The 21,329-nt window shown below is 34.9% G+C and overlaps 1 protein-coding gene across 19 annotated transcripts in view; it reads right to left on the bottom strand.

The window, feature by feature from the left end:
- The window catches only part of ABI3BP (ABI family member 3 binding protein), a 286,413-nt gene that overhangs the window by 69,072 nt on the left and 196,012 nt on the right, over nucleotides 1-21,329 (bottom strand). For 12 of the 19 annotated variants that reach the window (XM_072614163.1, XM_072614173.1, XM_072614165.1 and 9 more), the window contains 20 exons: nucleotides 19,985-20,062; nucleotides 19,370-19,417; nucleotides 18,061-18,141; nucleotides 17,010-17,057; nucleotides 15,413-15,496; nucleotides 14,299-14,346; nucleotides 13,665-13,709; nucleotides 12,297-12,380; nucleotides 11,254-11,313; nucleotides 10,511-10,666; nucleotides 9,561-9,620; nucleotides 8,822-8,971; nucleotides 7,531-7,590; nucleotides 6,930-7,001; nucleotides 6,261-6,293; nucleotides 5,868-5,960; nucleotides 4,978-5,037; nucleotides 3,468-3,542; nucleotides 2,548-2,595; nucleotides 1,298-1,372 (listed from right to left, as the gene is read on the bottom strand). In XM_072614163.1, the coding sequence (XP_072470264.1) occupies nucleotides 1,298-1,372; nucleotides 2,548-2,595; nucleotides 3,468-3,542; nucleotides 4,978-5,037; nucleotides 5,868-5,960; nucleotides 6,261-6,293; nucleotides 6,930-7,001; nucleotides 7,531-7,590; nucleotides 8,822-8,971; nucleotides 9,561-9,620; nucleotides 10,511-10,666; nucleotides 11,254-11,313; nucleotides 12,297-12,380; nucleotides 13,665-13,709; nucleotides 14,299-14,346; nucleotides 15,413-15,496; nucleotides 17,010-17,057; nucleotides 18,061-18,141; nucleotides 19,370-19,417; nucleotides 19,985-20,062 (1,458 nt within the window). The remainder of the gene's footprint in view (nucleotides 1-1,297; nucleotides 1,373-2,547; nucleotides 2,596-3,467; nucleotides 3,543-4,977; nucleotides 5,038-5,867; nucleotides 5,961-6,260; nucleotides 6,294-6,929; nucleotides 7,002-7,530; nucleotides 7,591-8,821; nucleotides 8,972-9,560; nucleotides 9,621-10,510; nucleotides 10,667-11,253; nucleotides 11,314-12,296; nucleotides 12,381-13,664; nucleotides 13,710-14,298; nucleotides 14,347-15,412; nucleotides 15,497-17,009; nucleotides 17,058-18,060; nucleotides 18,142-19,369; nucleotides 19,418-19,984; nucleotides 20,063-21,329) is intronic. The other 7 variants (XM_072614168.1, XM_072614179.1, XM_072614170.1 and 4 more) reach the window with 6 other exon arrangements.

Genomic DNA, 21,329 nt, shown 5'->3' with positions numbered 1-21,329 from the left:
TGTCTAGCCTTGTTGTTCAGTTGTTTCAATCATGTCCAACTCTTCATCACCGCATATGGAGTTTTTTTGGCAAAGATACTGAAGTAATTTGCCACTTCCTTCTCCAGCTCATTACAGATGAAGACACTGAGGCAAATAGGGTTAAGTGATTTGCCCAAAGTCACATGGCTAGTAAACTTTCAAGGCCATATTTAAACACAGGAAGATGAATCTTTCAGAACTCTATTCACTACCACCTAGCTGCCAATTTCCTAGCTTCAGAAAATACATTTGAAAGTTTTTTGAAAATGAGCTGTTAAACCCTGGAATTGGTTACTGAAAAAATCTGTACTAATTTCTTAGAGGTCTTTAAGGTCTTACTGTGGTGTATAAAAAGTTCAGGAGACATAGTTTCTGTGTATTTATGCTGCATATAATTAATAAAAGGTGTAATACTCTTGAATGCCAAAGACTCCCTCATGGAATCCATTCAATGGTTATATGCCCTTGGAAGAATGGGTGTTCCTGAGGGTGGCAATTGACTCTGGTTAACAAGTGATGAGAGGATGAATGTTATAATTAGAGGTGGTTCTATTCTAATGAGGGGCTGAGGGATACGACTTTGATCACTTAGATCTGTCTGACACAATGGTTGAATTTCACCCAGATTAAATTCCTTGTAAGGTTCCATAGTTGAGTTTGAGCTCCTATCACTCATCATTGAATTGGTCAAGAGATAGCAGGATAGAAAAATAAGAGGTTCTAAGGATGTGGGTAATCACGAACCAGTTGGTTCTACATATATTCTTCTGATTCATTGAAGAGTGAAGCCTGCTTAAGGAAACCACAAGGAAGTTGTTAGTTGCATAATACCTTCAAAGTTTTTTAAATCTTAAATCATGGGTTTCACAGGATTTTAGAACTTCTCCCTGCATTCTTCCTAATGGTTTCATTAACACTATAGAATAAGGAAAGATACTGTTTTGTCAGAATACATTATTAGCAAGAATTTGTATTTTTGAGTGATCACACCTGACAAGAATCCTTCACATTTCCTCATTATTAAACATTTTGACAGTCAATGAAAAGCTCTTCAAAACCACTTTTTAATTCATTTCCACAGTGTATTTGTGATGGGTTGGTGGCTAAAGTATATGCATGGACAGAAGAAATATTTATATAGTGGATACATATAGATGCAGATACAGAAAACGATAACATCTATTGTTACCCCTACGTGGGTCATATCGTTTTTCCACCCCCATGAATTGCCTCAAAGACTCACCTCACATGCTGAAATACAACATAACATATTTACCAGGTTGTGTCTGTGGTGCATCTGGCCTGGGCAGTGCTAAAGTTTTGGAAGGCAGAGGTGTTGTCTCTATGGAAGCTGCAAAAAAGTACCCTATGTCATTGGAAGGCATAACATTACAAATAATGAATGGTGACGAATTTGTGGAAGGACAGGTGAATTTTCACAAAGTAGCAGCTTAACTCCTCTCAAACAACTCCCAAATTAACTCAGGACACTCAAGTTGTGTGACCTTGGGCAAGTTACTTAATGTCCTAGGGTCTCAGTTTCCTAATCTACAACCCTTTGTCTTCTAAAGCCCTTCACGACTTGGTACCTTCTTCCTTTCCAGGGGTTCTTATCTTTATACAGCTCCATACACTATACAATCCAGTGACTCTAAATTGTTATTTCTTGTGTTCTTTGCCCAAGACAGTTTCTCCCAGCTCTGTGCTAGATTTGGCTAGATTTCTCTCCTTTCTCCTCTCCACCTCCTCGAATCCCTAGTTTCCTTTAAGTCTTCTCTAAAATCCCACTTTCTGCTAGAAGTCTTTCCCAAATCTCTCTTCATCCTACTGTCTTCCCTCTGTTGATTATTTACTATTTATCCTGGGCCCTAATGCCTGGCATATAGTGGGTGCTTAATAAATGCTTGTTGATTTGTAAAATAACTAGAGAATCTTTAAGATATCTTCCCAGTCTAAATTTATGATGCATACACCTAAGTGTTCAGAGGGAACACTTCATTTTCTACTCTCCCTACCCACTAAAACATAAAACATTTAATTTTTTAAAAAAAGAGAAATAGAAAAAGAAATGATGATTCAGCAAACACAACTTAGGATGAGGTAGTCATGCATATGACTGAGAAGTATAACATTTTATGCAGTTCAGGAAGAAAAAAAATGAAAGACACCATCAGGCCTGTAAATGAGTTTGAATGCAAAGGAGTGAGGAAGGATAACAGCCTTACCCCCAACAAAAGATGGAAGCCCCAGAGTAGCAGTGGCTCAGGTATTCAGGCTAGACTGCTGAGCTGCCTTAAGGCAAAACCAAGGCTTTATTAAGTCTTTGAGGAGAGAGGAACTAGTTAATAATGGTGTGATGATGATGCCATGAATATGAAACCTACAAAGAAAATGAAGTTTTGGAGAAAAGGGTGATGCCACAAGGTGGATTCACAATGAGAAAGAACCTGTAATGACAATGGTGATGATGAGAAAGAAGGGGAGGGAGAAGCACATGGGAATCAACCACTGAAGATACCTCATTACCTATTGTTTCCATGGGTGGCTTAGATACATATGTGATAGATTCCAGGACTGTATGAAAAACAAAGAATAGCAATTAAAAATGATAATGGCTGACAAGAATCACACCTTCAAAGAATAACAACCCTTACTTCCCAAAAGAATCACTAACAGTTTTATCTACTGGAATTTTTTAAAATCTTGGACATTGATTTTCTTTCCATAAACTAAAAGAAGAAAAATTCACTTTAAATTATTGGGTTTTGGACAAACATATGACTTTCTTTATTGTCCCTTTCCTCAAGGAGCTTATGATCTGATCTTGTAGGGAAGAGTATGGGAGCAAATTTTCCAATGTAATTGGATTTTGAAAATTGTGTTTGATGTTTACTCAAAATTTGAATAGAAGAATAATACATCTGTCTCCCCTTCATTTCAACAACTATGATAGTTTTGGATGCATATTAGCAGGTTCTTCATATGTTACTCCAATACTTTGTAAGTAGGGGAAAAATATGAAGTCTTGCTATTTGAAATTCATGTTATGAATGGACATCATTACTATCAAACACATAGATCCAAGTGCATTGGAAGATCACTGTTTTTGGCTCTTGTAGTAGACTACATACCCCTACAAGGGCATGTTTCACACCTCAAGAGTAGTGGCATCTACATGTAATTGAGAAAAAAACAAAAAAATTAAATGAAAAAAGAGTACTCGTGCCAAATTAAAAAAGAAACAGGGGCCGTTACTCAGTATATCCTTTGTTTTACGTTGCAATGTTATCTAATATGTTTTATTTATTTTTATTTATTTTGTTAAATATTTCCCAATTATATTTTAATTTAGTTCACCAAATGTTTTACACTTCTGCCTAAAAGCATCTCACATGGAATAGGTTCCCAATAAATACTTGTTGAACAAATGAAAACAATTCATTTACCAGCTTTGGTTTGTTGCTCATCAGGGCTCTGTGATGTTTTAGGTATAGGATGTGCATACTGTATTTCTGCTGGAGCTAGAGAGAAAAGTCTTGTATTATTCCAGTGTTAATCATGAGAGTTCATCACTTAATGGGAGGAGGGGATACCAAACATATCCTCATTATGTCTACCATATATTTAAATTAAAATTATCATTTAGTAGACATTAAAAGCAAATAAGGACAATGGTCATTTATGCAACATATGAAGAATACCAGTAAGATGTGCAAAAGAATGTGCAGGAAACCATGGTACTGTAGATGATTGCTGTGAAGGACAGTGAGAGAGCAATTTCAAACTTGTATTTATAGAATCATAGATACAGAGTTGGAAGAGATCTCAGAGGCCATCTAGTTCAATCCCTTCACTTTATAAAGCGGCACTTTTCAAACTTTTTATTCTCTGGATCTCTTTACCCTCTCAAAAGTGATAAAAGTATCCCCACTCCTTGCTAAAGAACTTCTGTTTCTGTTTATTTATAAATCTATTGATATTTACCATGTTCTAAATAAAAATCTCCATGTATCATTATGAAGGTAGTTTTGTAGATTTCCTAAGAGGGTCTTGGGACTTCAGAGGTCCTTGTATCCTACTTTGAGAACCATTGTTCATGCAGAAATCAAGGCTCATGGAGCCTTGTCCATGCTCATGGACTTGTCCAAGATCATTTGAACCACTGCTCTCTAACTCCAGATGCAGGGCTCTTTCCCCTGTACAATACTATCTCCTTATTGGAGTAAAAGAGATGGCATCATTAACTTATGCAGAGTTTTACTTTTGACTTATAATTTAAAATAGAGTACATAGAGTAAGGTTAAATTTTATTAAAGAAAAAATTGGTAAAAGCTTTGGTGCTTAATGCATAAACAATATCTTACATGTAGTTATATGAAGTATCTGTTATTTTTGCAAGACGGGAAACATTCTCAACCATTATAGATTGCACCAAGCCATGTACAACTGAGTAGATGAATATTATACACCTGCCTGTAGCATGTTAAGTAACTTTCTCAGAGTCATATAGTCAGCTTCCTGAGTCCAAGTTTGGCATTTTATAGATTATGACATGCACCTCTAGATGGGATTCTTTTTTATCTATTAGAAAGAGTTGAGAGAATAAAAATAATTGTATGTCCACCATGTTAATTAAAATTTTAAGTGAATTTAATACAGTCCAATGTAACTTTAAAAATACAATTATATTTGAAGATACAATATTGAAATTACTCTAAATATTAGACATAAAGTGAGGGTGGAATAAGCTCTAAACAGTGAATCTTATCCAGCAGTAGAGAAGACCCTATCAGTGTCATATGAGTTACAACTCTCCAGATTTATTGGACTAGCAGAGATATAATGTGAAAAGCAAGACACTGTAATGGATGAAAATGTCACAAAGCATAAGGACTTGTAGCAATGAGATGGAAAAGCAGAAACGCGCATGATCACCCCTCCAGGGAGCATCATTACCTATAGTTGCCTTTGGTGACTCAGTGCTAAATGCAATGGATTCCAGCTCTACTTTAGAAACTAGCAAAAAATAACAACAACAAAACACAGCACAAAATAACAATCAGAAATGAAAAAAACGTCACTCTAAGTTGGGGATTCTAAAATTTTTGTGTGTGTCATGGACCCTTTAGTCAGTCTGGTAAAGCCTATAGACCACCTTCCCAGGATAATGCTTTTCAATGCCCAAAATAAAATACATGGGATTACAAAGGAAATCAAGTATAATGAACGACCATTACCAAAATGTTTTTTTTAAAAAATTCACAGAATCCAGATTAAGAACCAAAGTGCACAAATTCACTAGAGTAAGAAAAAAAACCCCAGAAATTCTATGGTGGGAGAAAAATGAAACTCTTGACTTAATAGCTAATCATCTCAATTTTGTAATGATTAGGAATCTTTTATCCTCTTGCTGTCAGTATATTGGCTTTTTATCTCGTAAGGTGAACCACAGACACCTCAAGGAAGAAGAGATGCTAAACTTTGACACATAATGAACACCACTTTTTTCAGTTGCCTTGAAATTCTCCACCAGTATCATTCTACTCGGTCTCTCAATATGCCTCTGAAAAATAGACACATTGCTAGTTCCACAATTCTCACAGACTAAAAGAGAGAAACTACAATCAGTTGTAAAGTGGGCAGCAGCCCTTCAGGGTAGCTGCCAAGCTGAGTTTTACAAACCATGAGCTTTACAACATCCAATCGACTATATTCAAAAGCAATTGTCCAAAACTCCAAGCCTTAAGAGCAGACTTACTAAGTAGAGCAATTACTTACAAATGTAGAAACACGCACAGACATACACACACACACACACACACACACACACACACACACACATTTACCAGGTTTGGTTTGAGGTACAGGTGGACTTGGAGTTGTTTTAAGCTCGGGATGTGAAGGTGACTTTGTTCGATTTTGTATGATTGGTTTGTGAGCTAAGGGAAGAAAGGACGGTATTACCGTCAGTGTCATGGTACAGAATACTGCAGCTGAATGCTATGCAATATCCCTATCTACTATCCACTATACAGACTTTACCTGTAAAATTTTTTTAAAATATTCTTTTCGACCGGAAGATTTTTTTCCCCATCCTTAATGTTTCTTTTCAGAATGTTGAGGCAAAATTACATTAGAAGCTTCATTTGAATTCTCTTTGAACTTATTTCTCACCCCCCCCACCACTTACAACCTTAAACAAAGTAAAGAAATTGGCAAATCTGTCCCTTTTCACTTACTTTCACTTGTTGAATAAAATGATTCAGCTGATTCTAAAAATAAAAGTAAGCTAAACTTAATAGTCACTCATTAATGTTGGATAGTAATGTCAAACATTTTACATTTGAGTATTTCTAGTTCAAAGAAAATCTAAGTTATGAGCTGAAATTTGCAATACATAGGTTGATACAATAGTTTCCTCTATTTATAACTCTCACTGAATTGTGTTCCCATACTTTTCTCAATAAGGGAGCCATGAACTCAGCTGAATCATTAAATATAATTACAGATTTTTGAAAACAAAATACAATTAATGAATAATAAGTCAAAGGGGAAAAAAGTCAAATTTACTTGAAGAGTACATCTAACCATTCTCTAAAATAACACCCATGGTTTATCTGGAGCCACATAAATAAAGAATAATTCTTTCTATCCATGTTTAAACATGTTTGTAGATTTCATATTTTTTGTGTGAGTGGGAGTCATACAATAGATTATGATCTTCAGGAAAATACATTAATGTGAAAGTGCAATCCAGAACAATTTTCACTAGATTACTTAGAGACAGCTATTAAACATATAATTCTTTTTCATTTTTATACTTGTGAAATTTTTTAAGTTTCAAGAGTATTCATAATTAAGTTCATTTAGAGAATCCTACCCTAAAAAAATTTTAAAAATCTATTTACCAGGTGTAATTGGTGGTTTTTCTAGACGTGGTGATGTTGTTTGGGAAAGATTAGTTTGCACATCAATGGGAGCTGAAAGAAAATACCTATATTGTTAAAATGATTATGAGTGTCATATTTTATATAAATAAGTGGGCATAATGCCATCGGTAGGTGTTATATGAGTAGCCAAAGTAACCCTTGCCAAGCTTGTTAAGAAGTCAGCTTTGGGAATATGCTATCTTAAGACACAACGTCAGACTCTCAGAATTGTAAGCTACACAATGCTTCTCTCTTCTGAGCAGGAAGAGATCATGTCATGAACTGATGTAAAACTCACTCAATAAAAAATATTAGAAGCAAGAATGAAAAGAAAAACTGCTAAAAGTCATTAGAATTAAGACCAAATGCAATGATCAATCTTGAATACTGATGATGAAATATGAAAAACAACACTAAAGGCAGAAGATGACTTCTCTTAAGAGACTTCAATCTTAAGATGGGTAACATAGCTGAATGTCATAAAATGGACAAACCTAGGAAGATGATGATGGATATGGATCTGACAATGAATGAGTGGGAAAAGCACATTTGATTTTATTCACTGAAAGACATCAATTACCTAATGTTGCTCCTGGAGTCACAGGTCTAAAGGTGGCAGGTTCTAAAGCTGCAGTAGGAACTGATATAAATAGATAAATTAATTTTAAAAACTTAAAATAGAGCCATCTAAAAGCTTACAACAGGTCAGACATTTTACTTGAATATCAATTTCTCTTCTTGGTAGGAGAATCATATGTGTGGAACAAAGGCCAATGATGTCAGACATCTTTGGTTTGTCTGGTTGTTTTGTTTAACTATTTCATTGTTACAAGGAAGAGAGTATTGGGAATTGACCGTGATATTAAAAACAACAATAAAATATTTTTTAAAGGAAGGAAAGAAGAAAAAGAAAGGGGGAAGTTCGGAAAAGGAGACAGAAAGAAGGGTAATGACTTCTCCTCATCCTCAACTAATTCAGTTGCTACAGTTTAAGGCCTACCTCTTCTATGATTTTCTAGACTACAATGTGTTCTGCCTTTTCTAATCACTAATACATTTTCACATTTTAAATTTTGTGTTGTATCTATTTGTATATGTGTCTTGTCATCCTTATTGAAATGCAAGTTTCTCGAGGAAGGAACTACATTTATCCTTGCTGTATATTCCTCTGAACACCTTGTACAGGAGTAGGGCTTATTAACTATTTGTTAAATGAATGAATATTAATTAGGTGCCTAGAACTTGAGTTTAAAGCATACAATCCACAACCTTGCTTATGGACATATGTTACTTTATATTACTATTTCATGTATGTGAAACTGATTTCCATAAATAGATTACAAACTGCCTAAAGTCAGAGAATAAGTCTACTATTTCTTTTTTATCTTCCAACAGCTTTTCACAGCTTCCAGAATAATTATAAATAATGAAGAAATGCTTTAAGGATTTAAATTAATCTTTTGGCTATATACTTTTGATACCTAGTCATGGAAACATTTTCACAATGTACAAAGGGAAGATAATCAGTTGATTCTGAGAGAGGTAAATAAAAGATACAGTCACAGAGAATGATTTAAAAACAACAACATAAATCTAAATAGAAGCAGGGCAGAAAGTATGCGCAATTCATCTAAGATATAAGACCCATCTAACCCCAAAGCAGATCGGTCTTATTCAGCCTTGGGGATTGGGATTCACTCTGACCCTATTTTTCAGCTGGAAGCAGCTGTCTACCATGCTGTGTTGTCACCAATTTTCCTAAGAGGTACAGTATTGGTGGGGACCACCTCATATACTCCTCACTATTTGCTACTGACCTCAAAGCACTGAACTGCTACTCACTCTGCTCCAGTACCAAATAACACATTTACCAGGTTTGGTTTGAGGTGCTTCAGGTCTTGGTGTAGTAGTTTGGGGTAGATTTGAGTGTGGGCGTGGGCGTGGGCGTGGTGGACGTGGACGTGGGTGAGAGCCTGGCTGTGGACGCAGGCGTGGACGCCGTGTTGCAGATACTTTGGGTGCTAGAGAAAGAAAATGCTTAGTTATTTAAGTTATTATGTTTCTAGAAACTGTGGATAGGGTCACACATAAGCCTACATTTCCCAGTGCTCATTAGATAACATAAAATTCATGCAGTTTTAAGAAGATGGAGAGTGAGAGGCCTAAAGGGCCTTCAAGGAATCGCCTGGTAGTAGAATGAAAAATGCTTGTTGGTCTAAATATGTAAAGAAGAGACAGATATACCCCTAATCTTGTGTGGAATTCACCTTTCAAAGAGTATATTGTATAAATAAAAACACTAGAGCAGAAAAAGACATTGAGCACTTGGAAGCATAGGGATGGCTTAGATAGATTTCCTGAAAATATCTATCACCTCAGCTCTATTAAAAACAACACTAAAGGCAGAAGGTGATTTATCTTAAGAGATTTCAATATTCTTAAAATGAGTAACATAGTTGAATGATAATACACACAAAGGCATGGCAGCTTCATCAAATTGGTGAACCTATGAAGATGATGATGATGATGGGAGTGGTGATGAAGATGGGTCTGACAATAAATGAGTGGGAAAAGCACATTTGATTTTATTCACTGAAAGACATCAATTACCTAATGTTGCTCCTGGAGTCACAGGTCTAAAGGTGGCAGGTTCTAAAGCTGCAGTAGGAACTGATATAAATAGATAAATTAATTTTAAAAACTTAAAATAGAGCCATCTAAAAGCTTACAACAGGTCAGACATTTTACTTGAATATCAATTTCTCTTCTTGGTAGGAGAATCATATGTGTGGAACAAAGGCCAATGATGTCAGACATCTTTGGTTTGTCTGGTTGTTTTGTTTAACTATTTCATTGTTACAAGGAAGGGAGTATTGGGAATTGACCGTGATATTAAAAACAACAATAAAATATTTTTTAAAGGAAGGAAAGAAGAAAAAGAAAGGGGGAAGTTCGGAAAAGGAGACAGAAAGAAGGTTAATGACTTCTCTTCATCCTCAACTAATTCAGTTGCTACAGTTTAAGGCCTACCTCTCTATGATTTTCCAGACTACAATGTGTTCTGCCTTTTCTAATTACTAATACATTTTTACCTTTTAAATTTTGTGTTGTGTCTATTTGTCTATGTATCTTGTCATCCTTATTGGAATATAAGTTTCTCGAGGAAGGAACTACATTTATCCTTGCTGTATATTCCTCTGAACACCTTGTACAGGAGTAGGGCTTATTAAATATTTGTTAAATGAATGAATGTTAATTAGGTGCCTAGAACAACAACATAAATCTAAATAGAAGCAGGGCAGAAAGTATGTGCAATTCATCTAAGATATAAGACCCATCTAACCCCAAAGCAGATCGGTCTTATTCAGCCTTGGGGATTGGGATTCACTCTGACCCTATTTTTCAGCTGGAAGCAGCTGTCTACCATGCTGTGTTGTCACCAATTTTCCTAAGAGGTACAGTATTGTGAGGGCCACCTCATATACTCCTCACTATTTGCTACTGACCTCAAAGCATTGAACTGCTACTCACTCTGCTCCAGTACCAAATAACACATTTACCAGGTTTGGTTTGAGGTGCTTCAGGTCTTGGTGTAGTAGTTTGGGGTAGATTTGAGTGTGGGCGTGGGCGTGGGCGTGGGCGTGGTGGACGTGGACGTGGGTGAGAGCCTGGCTGTGGACGCAGGCGTGGACGCCGTGTTGCAGATACTTTGGGTGCTAGAGAAAGAAAATGCTTAGTTATTTAAGTTATTATGTTTCTAGAAACTGTGGATAGGGTCACACATAAGCCTACATTTCCCAGTGTTCATTAGATAACATAAAATTCATGCAGTTTTAAGAAGATGGAGAGTGAGAGGCCTAAAGGGCCTTCAAGGAATCACCTGGTAGTAGAATGAAAAATGCTTGTTGGTCTAAATATGTAAAGAAGAGACAGATATACCCCTAATCTTGTGTGGAATTCATCTTTCAAAGAGTATATTGTATAAATAAAAACACTAGAGCAGAAAAAGACATTGAGCACTTGGAAGCATAGGGATGGCTTAGATAGATTTCCTGAAAATACCTATCCCCTCATCTCCATTAAAAGCAACACTAAAGGCAGAAGGTGACATCCTAAGAGACTTCAGTATTCTTAAAATGAGTAACATAGTTGAATGATAACACACTCAAAGGCATGGCAGTTTCATCAAATTGATGAACCTATGAAGATGATGATGATGATGGGAGTGGTGATGAAGATGGGTCTGACAATAAATGAGTGAGAAAAGCACATTTGATTTTATTCACTGAAAGACATCAATTACCTAATGTTGTTCCTGGAGTCACAGGTCTAAAGGTGGCAGGTTCTAAAGCTGCAGTAGGAACTGATATAAATAGATAAATTAATTTAAAAAGATGAAATAGACACATCTAGAAGCTTACAAGAGGCCAGACATTTCACTTGACTATCAATCTTATTACAGTATAATGCTAATCCTATCTTTCTTTACACTTCAGACCTGAGTAAAAGCTGACATCTGGTCTCTGAAGATATGAATAAACTGTGCCGAGGTACCAATTCATCTCATAAAAGAACCACATCCCCTGGATTGTGTTAAGCAGCCCTACAAGGTGAAGTAGAACCTTTTCCAGATTTCTAGTCATCTGACGCCAGCTGACATGGAAAACTGATGAAAAAATCCTTTTGATTTCCACCCATTAAATACTCTGGGAGAGAAAATTATATATTATGATGAAATATTATATAATGAAATATTATATTAATGTTTCTGATGAGTATTTTAATCTCTGAAGGATTTTATTCCATTAATTTTTTTGCTTGTGGGGATAGTGTGTTTGTTCCATCCACTAACTATTGAAATGATCATTGAACATATCAAGAATAAAGGCAAATATTTGCTTTGCTTTCATAAATAACCTGGCACAGTTTCTCATTCATCCTTCTACATTATGTTGCCACTTTCACAATTTGTAGAGGTTTTGTGAAATACTGGGATATGGCAACTGAGGAAGAAAAGAATAGAAATAGTTCTTCACTAATTATGAGTTACAATTCCCCAAATTATGTAAGGGAGAAAGGAGGAAAAGAAAAAAGAGGTAATAAGGAATAATGGGCCAGGAAGGGGAAGCAGAGATGAGGAGACTAAGTACAATCAGTTTGCTACTTCTCAGAAATGCTATAATGCTTAAGAAATAGCCAACTATTATAACCATTCCCACCCCCCTTCCCCTAGGAAGTTCAGAAAAGTCATCAAGTGTCCAGAAATTCAATCAAATGAACTGATTACAAATGTCAACCATATAAAACAAAGATTCAGTTTTGTTCAAAACACTGAAGACTTTTTACCAGATTTGGTCTGTGATTTGTCTGGTTTCTCTGTGGTTTTATGTCTATGACGCTTTGGATGAGTAGGCTTTGTTTTTATCTGAGCTGAAGAAAGAAAGTAGTTGGATTATTACACTAGTCAAAGTTAAGAATGATGTGACTAAGATTACACAGAAACCTCCATTATTCACAAATTGATCATAGCTTATATATATGTATATATAGGAGGGTCACATTCTTTTTTAGGTTTAATTTCTTTATTCCAGTTGTGTTTAAAAACATCTCCAGACTGCTTCTGGGTAACAAAAAAGAAATAAGAAATGAATTTTTAAAATTGCTTTATCCTTTTGACATCTGGTAGATGTCGGAGGGAGAAAGTAGTTTTTTTTAATTTTTCTTTTTGATTTGAATAATATCAACGTAGTTGTAGAAGAATGAAATAGAAGTATTCGTTTAAAACTCTGAGATTTCAGATTTAGGTAATTTTTAATCATTGTCTCAAGTGTAAATAGCTACAATGCTTAGTTTTTTTGCACAAGCTGCAATTAGATTGGAAATCAGGGGAAAAAAACTTGACCAAGAAGCAGGAAAATATGTGAAACAAGTAGAGAAATAAAGTTAAAAGGAATATAGCATACAGTTAGCCTGTATAATCATGTACTTTCTAAAGTTTTCAGTTATTTTCCATTTGTATACTCACCAGGCAGAACACAAAAGACCTCGCTTTCAAGTCACTTGTTGGAAGTATAAAATTGAACTCAATAGTGAAAGCAAGGTAGATAAAACATGTGAACAATGGTAGTTAAGGCACAGAGGCACAGTGGATAGAACACTCAATGTGCAGTTGGGAAGATGTGTTCAAATCCAGCTTCACGTCCTTACTAATCATATGATCCTGGGCAAGTCACTTAACCTCAGTTTGTCTGTTTCTTCATCTGCAAAATAGCCTCTACCTCCCAGAGTTGCTGTGAGGACCAAATAAGATAATATTTGTAAAGTGCTTAAAACTCCATCTAAATGCAGGGCGAAATTTAAACTTATTCAATGAAAAGACACATAGACCATCACCCTTTCAAAAAAAGGTGCCAATTGACCAGCTTTGTTTGGAACTCAGTTTTAGGGAGCATTTTTTTTTTTGGTCTCAGACATATAATTTTGATGACTTGGTCTAATGTCTAGGGAATGTGTGATTGCAGCAGACTCTTTTTAAATGACAGGTGTATTAAATCTTCCTTTCCAATAGCCATTTTAAAATGCCTCTTGGAAAAGATGAAATTTTATGGGAAGAAAAAAATTGCCTGGCAACCTCTCAGAAAAAAACTATCAGGAATGCAGGAATGAGTAGAAGTATACGAGAGCAACTGGTAAGGGGTTGCAATCTACAATTACCTAATGTTGTTGGAGAATGAGTTATAACTGTCCGTGGTCCTGGGGCTGCAATAGGAACAAATAGATACAGATGGTTTTTTACAAAACACAGAAGCTCAATTTTCCATTGAGTTGCTTTTACTTTATATTTGAGCTCTCAGTGGAGGTCACCGGAGAGCTTTAGAATGAACATTCAATTCAGTGGTAAAGTGAATGCAATTCATCAAAATTACACCCTCCAGTTTTTGAGGAACAATTTTCAGTCATAGTTCTCATTCATCACAGGGATACAGTCAAACAAAATGTAAAAAAAAAAAAAGACATAAAATGAGGATGCCAAGATGAAGGGAATTCAGGGTGTGAATAGCACAAATGATATGATTGTCCAAAATTACTTTCCATATAAGATTTATCCAAGCAGATAATAATGATGTTAAGACAAAGGTATGTGTTTGTAGCAGGATGATAGAGAGAAATTTCTAGCCAGGTCATGGAACTTCACAGAATAGTCTTCCTTTAATTATTAGTTATCATTACCAAGAAATACTCCTACGGATGATGCAAAGCCAGCATGGTGGGGGGTGGACCCCACCTATGAACTATGACTGCAGAGATGAAAAGGAAAAGTTGTGACAGACATTGATTCATGTTTTACCTATTGCTGTTACCATGGTTTCAGTTTTGAATGTTGCAGATTCCACGACTTCCCCAGAAACAAGAAAAATACAAAAGAAAACCAAAAATACTCACATGAATATTATAAAACACTGGAAAACTGCCCTATGTCTACAATCTTCCTTAGTACATATGCCCAAAGAACATTTAACTTATGCTTAATGTAAAATAGGTCAAATGAACCTTTTTATCTAAATCTGAGGAGCTAAGTTAAAAAATAGATTCCAATGTGGAGTTCAGGAACCTTCCTTCCTTTTCAAATATGTTCTCTTGATCTCTTTGTCCTAAAATAAGATCTATTTTAAGTGGTTAAAAGTTATGAAACAAATACATTTGTAATATAACTTATCAAACTACATAACATTTTCAGGTGCAGTTTGCTTTTCTGATAATCTTTGGAACTGAGAAGTTACATGTCTCTTTTAAAGCTGAGGGATTTTCCCTTTCATAATATACTTCCCTTTTCTAAGATCAATCTGTCTATTTCTATATCTATATAGAAAAATAGATGGAGCTTTAAAAAGACATACATATGTGCTCCCATGCTCACACACACACACATACACACACACACACACAATTTGGAATTTAAATGGTAAGACAGAGGAAATGGACCATATCTTAGGTGATGAGTACTAGGCATGCAACCTAGTAATGGGTGGGTTTGAATGGGATTTTCCTCATGATAGTAGTAAAAATTGATGGTTAGATCAAAGGAACAAAAGGGTGAATAACCTTGCTATGCTTTTTATTTTATTACTTTCCCTATGCCTCTTAATCTTCACAATGGAGTGTATGAGAATGGATAAAAAGAAACTTGGTCCTTATCAAATTTTTTTTAAATAGGACTTGTGATTTCACTGCTATAGGGAACTCCTGATGAGAACTCTCCCTTCACCCATGCAGATTAATACCTGCCCTGTAACTTAAGAGGCTAAGTGGTTATAGAGAGCCACAGAGACAGTATGTGTTAGAGGCAGGATTTGAACCCAGGACCACTTCTCCCCTAGTTCTTTAATGACATCCCCTAATTTGTAACCTACAGGTTATAACTCATACTCTTAACTCTGCTAACTACTAAAGAACACATTTACCAGGTTTGATCTCTGGCACATCTGGACTTAGTGTTGCTTTAAGCTGGGGACCTGCATATGGTGGTGATTTGTCCAACTGTGGAGCTAAAGAAAGAAGGCACCTATGTTATTGTGGTAATCACGAATGAAAATAGCATACTATTACTTAACCATTTCAGGTGCATATGTCTTACCTTCCTATTTAAATTAAAAGGTCATGGAGTTTATGGTTGATGTCATATACTTCTTTACATGGTTCTACGTCTAATACCCACCACATAGTATGCAGCTATTGAATGTTGAATTATGACTGCTAAGTTTTAATGCAGAATTTCATTAAAATTAGGGGTTGTTTTTAAATGCAGAAGACATTTACAAGGTTATTATTTTAAACTGAAACATTTTGTAGTGTCTCCAAATATGATTGATATTATAATTTTTAAGTTCTAAGATCAAGTGTACATAAAAAGATCGTAAACAATTCTAAAGCAATGATGCTACATAAACTGTTCTGTTCATTTATAGGAGACAATTCTTCAAGTAAGCAAATAGACCTTTAAGAAAAAAAAGTCTGAATATTCATAAGTTATCTTTAGATTATGTAAAATAAGAAACTGCCTTCTTATGAAGTTTACTATATTATGCTCCAAAATTATGTAACTTCTGGTGGAAATTGACAACTAGATCAATGAATAACTGGCCAAAGTTATTTTTATTTCTGTTTTCTCTATCTTTTTTCCTTAAAAACTAGAAAATTAAACCCAAGATAATTAAAATACAATTTTGACACCAAAAGCCTTTCTAGCATTTATATAACATGTGGCTCAGTACTCATTGTGAGAGGCACCGAGCATGATGTCTGGAGCCTGGAAAATTTATTGAACATTTTTTGGTAAGCCAAAATTTATTGTGAAAGAGATGAAGGAGAATCAAAGAAAACTCTGTGACAAAACCAAAACCAAACCATTCACAGCTTATTTCTGATGAATAATTCCAAAGGAAGGAAACCTCATCAATACCTCATACTCAGTCTTGGAAGAAATTTTGCTGACAGATACACAGACCCATTTGGAAAGCAGAAGAGGGTAAAAGGAGAGGCAGGGAACAGTGGAGATAGACATATACCAAGGCTCTCTGGGCTCAGAAATTACCAGGTCCATTTGATCACTTGCAAACCTTACCCATCATTTCTATAAGCAGATATAAGATGACATCCTTAAATAAATGTGCTCCATTGATAACTCCCCTCATCCTTTTATAGCACGTATATGTAGATATAAATCATATATATGCATTGATACATTAATAAATTTAAGCACTCAATAAGTCTTATACAAAAAAAGCAACTTGTTATTCTTGACATCTTAAGACTCTACAAACTGAAAATTACTCAAACCATGCATGCAATTAAAGGAAAATACAGAGGTGTGAACCATATAGAGGATGGTGCTACAGGGCATTACTTGATAAAATTCCTTTGGTTGTGGGTAGCAAATACACAACTTTGGGAGATGAATGGTGGGGGGGAAGAAGGAAGAGAATCTAGGACCCCAAAAATAAAGATCAAAAGGAACAGTCAAAAGAAGCATCGACTAAGGCGACACAAATCTATTATTACCCAGAGTTGTCATCGATGTCTCTGTCCTGCGTGTAACAGGTTCATATGCTGCATCATAAACAAAAACATGAAAATAAACTGACATGCATAATTAAGACCAGAAAGAGGTGCTCTAATTGGGCTTCTAAATAATGATTGCTTATGTCCTTAACCCTTCTTGGTTTACAGAGGATCTTACAGACCTTATTTCAGTTGAACAAACTGGTACTTAAATCAGAACAAAATGAAGATTTATTAAATTAGAATTTATTCTAATCTTCTAGGTAATGGATAAACTGAAAATTAGTTCTATTGGACCTCAGGAACTTCCTTGAAAACTAGTTTATTACAAGTGTATTATTACAAGACTCCACTCACAGCAAATTAGAATTTTATTCATTTTTTCCTTTTTATCAGGAACTTCCCTGATTAACCTGTTTATTACAAGACTCCACTCAGAGCAAATAAGAATTTTATTTGTTTTTTCCTGAATAAAATTCTTTCAAACTCTGTTGCACTTAAGTCTGATATATGGCAACTACTATTAAAATGACTTCATTAGAGTGTCAGAAAGGATTTGCATCACTTTTACAGAAGATAAAAACATGTCTGCTTAGTCTTCTTCCCCCAACCCCATTATGTCTACAAATACATAACGTTAGCCCATCGTGGACATAAAATAACAAATAATAATGAACATTAAATAGCCACTTTCAGGAATGGATCTGAAAAATGCAAAGTCCAGATTTAATGAAAACCAAAGAGATTCTTTGATAGTGGCTCACATTGTAAAAAGATATACATGCTTAGGACAACAGTCTGACATTTTTTTCCTAAAGGCTGTGCTTTCCAAGGTAGCATAGTATAAGCATTCCAGAGTTTTTAAAAGTTGCTTACCATTTTTCACACATATTAGATCATTTGACATTTGTCAAATCAATATGGGGGATTTTAAGAAGATACTGAACAAAGTCATAGTAATTAGGTAAGTGCGCATATCTGCTCTTCAAATTGGAAACACCTAGGCAGAAATTAAGATTTCTAGAACAAAAGTATTGGAAATGAAGTTTACCAGATATGGTCTGTGTTGTAGATGTACTTGGTGTGGTTTTAGTCTTAGGACGTTTAGTTTTGGGTCTGGATAGTTTGGAAGCTAAAGAAAAAATAGCACTGAGGTTAGTGTTAAAAATCACAGGTTGGAATTTTAAGATTAAATTTACTTATAGTTCTCCTTCCTATTTCTAGATTAAGGCATGGAAAAAATACGTCAATCACATCTAATCTCTGGAACATCTGGACTAGGTGTGGTCTTTGTTTATTTTGATGGTTTTGAAACTCAGACAAAAAATGTTCCAAGATACAACCAAAAAAAATCAAATTAAAGCTACATTAAAACACTCCTTCATGGCACTCACACACCAGAAAAAATATTCTATAAATTCAGTGAATATATGGAAATAAATACACAAAAGAGATGGGCTCAACTAATTTTTGACCTAGAAACATACTTTAACTGAGTATTTTTATTTTTAGCTTCTACCTGAAGGCAAATCTTTTAAGAATATTCTAAAATAAAGTTGGATCCAGAAACATCGAAAAGACATGAAATGATTTTTATCCATAAATAACCCAAAGAACATCAAAGTATACAAGTTTCTCGTTCAGTTTTTAAATGTGATGATAAAATTGAAAAATAGGGGTGAAAAATTCACTAATTAGGTCGTCTAGAATAAATATCTGAAAACACTTATTATTACATATGTCTGACTACTTAGTTATGATTTCCTGCAGTTGTCCAAAGTAGAGTTATGACATATAAATTTGGAGATGCTGGGAAATAATAAAAGAACTACAGTAATATGGCATTAATGCCATTCCTCCCCAACCCTACTCTCCCTCCACCTTTTGGAGCCTTTCTGATCTCCTGTTACTAAAGGATAATCTTTTTATTTGATTCATTATCGAGGTTCAAGATTCTTGAAAATGGAGGAATTTCATTCCTCAGAAAAACATAGATGAAAAATATGGAACTTCATGCAAGTAAAAGAAGGAAGTGAGTAAAACAACTCAGTGGAATCCATAGTGCTGCATAAATTTAGCATTAGAAAGGCATTTGTCAAAGCTATGGTGCATATGATGGGAGGATGATATGTTAGTGATAGTAATAAATTCATAGCTTCCTAGAATTTGTCACAATATGGTTTTTCTTTGAAGAAAGTTATTTTCAGATGAAGAGCAGAAAACCTCCATCAGAAGCATGAAATGACTTTGTGAGAGAAGATACTGCTAGGGTAGCAACAGCCTATGAGTTTGCCTGAAAGTATGAAGAAGAAAAGGGGATGTAACCATTCATTGAATCAGTAACAGGAGAGTACAATTACCTATTGTAGTCTTTGTTCTTTTAATTGTTAGTGTAACAGGTTCCAGGGCTATAGCACAGGAACAAACCAAAGAAAACAAAACAAAAATCACAATACTGAGGAGGAAGGAATTATGGGAAGGATATTTTCTTTAAAATTAGTCATTTGTTTGTACACAAATAATAAATATCTCTATTTTATTCAGAGTCACTTTTTTTCTCCTATAAGAAGTTTCCTCAAGACCTCCAGGAAAGAGAGAACCTTTGAACACCAAGTTTAATACTCATAAGCAAGGGGGGAAATGGGGACACAGGGCAGTGTTCTTTTCCTTTCCAAGAATACAATTCTGCCTTTTGCACAATTTTCCTCTCTTCTTTACCTTTTAATAGATTTGTATCAAATTTGTTAGATGGCCTGCACCTATATAGTGAGTATTAGTCTTGAATAAGAGATATTAAAAAAATACCTTATCTATATCCTGAGAATATTGTCATTGGTTGCCACCATGAGTGTTTAATCAGTACAAAGAACAGTCATAATTGTGAGTATATTGAATCTGATGTCTAAATCATTGAATCACACTCTCTTTTACACAACAACAATCATTCTGCTAAAACAATGACAACACATTTTTACCAGGTTTGGTGGGGGATGCTTTGGGAGCAGGTGTGGTTTTAGTACGCTGCCAGCTGGGCCATTTTGATTTCGGTGGAGCTGAAGAAAAAAAATGCCTGATTATTATAACTAGCAGAACTCTGGAAACTTGCCAAGGGTATCTACATCTTTGAGGAATATTTAAGTCTTCCTTTTACTTACTGTGAAAACATATCAACCTATGTGGTTGCTTTGCATCAATAGATTCCCAACAAAATAGGATCTTTCAAAATGGGTGATTGGTTTATCGCAATGAAAAACCACTGACTTTTTAAATCATTAAAGGAAGAATAAAATTGGCTATAGATGAAATAGAAGCAAAAAGAATTTCAAAGTGTTATGTTGGTGTGCCAGAAAGTTTATATGAAATTTTTAGGAATAAAAGCTCACATTCTGTTTGGAACACAGTTTTGGGAGAAGAAACCTTTTTTAGTTTGTTTTGTTTTCTAAACTTTAAACCATAGGTACATCTTCAAGCTTTATTTGAAAGCAGTCAATTTTTTTTTAATACTTGAAATGCTATTTGAGCTAACTTTAAAAAGAAAAGAAAAATAAGATTTTTTTTTCTGGCAATGAGATGGAAGTGATAATGAATGAATGCTAAAGCATTAATGAGTCATTCAGATAGCTGAAATATGTCCTATAAAAGATAGGTGAGAACAATGGATTGAAAAGATGAGATGGTGGTTTTGTGAGTGAATTGTAAGACATTATAAAGAAAAATAATGTTAAAGGAAGCCAACAGAGAAATTCGCAATGAGGAGAAAAAAGATGCAGTAATCCTAGTGCAAGACGGACAACTTTGAGAGAAATGGAATAGTACAATGGAAGGAGCATTAGATTTGGAACAAGAGTACTTGATCTCTAATCTCTATATGAGACACTCTGAAAAAATTATAGTTTCTTGACTGAAAAAAATAAAGGAGGTTAAATGACCTTAAAGGTCTTTTCCAGGTCAAAATCTCTGAGTCTATGAGAATATGGACAGCCTGCATGCTGTGGCATCTTTTGAAGAAAATGTAAAGAAAGCATAAGCAAGCACTTTGAGTAGAGCCCCTGTGGGAAACTTATGGGAGACCATTTATGAGAGATGTATAGGATGGACAGGTGTCTATTGTGACTTTCATGGCTGAATGGGAATATCACCATAGAAGAAATCACAATACATTTGTGTACTAGAGTAAATATACAGTTTTCCCTTTCTGCTTTCATTTTTAAAATCAATCACAAAATTAGAGGAGGCAGTTAAAGACGTAGTTAATTTGCAAAAGATCTGGTACTATTGTTCAACAGCAAGCTTACTGAGTCAATAACGTAATGAGTACTT

The sequence above is a fragment of the Notamacropus eugenii genome, chromosome 5 (assembly GCF_028372415.1).
Source record: "Notamacropus eugenii isolate mMacEug1 chromosome 5, mMacEug1.pri_v2, whole genome shotgun sequence".
Taxonomy (NCBI): Eukaryota; Metazoa; Chordata; class Mammalia; order Diprotodontia; family Macropodidae; genus Notamacropus; species Notamacropus eugenii.
Note: the sequence above shows the minus strand (reverse complement) of the source record. Positions and strands in the feature narration are given on the sequence as shown.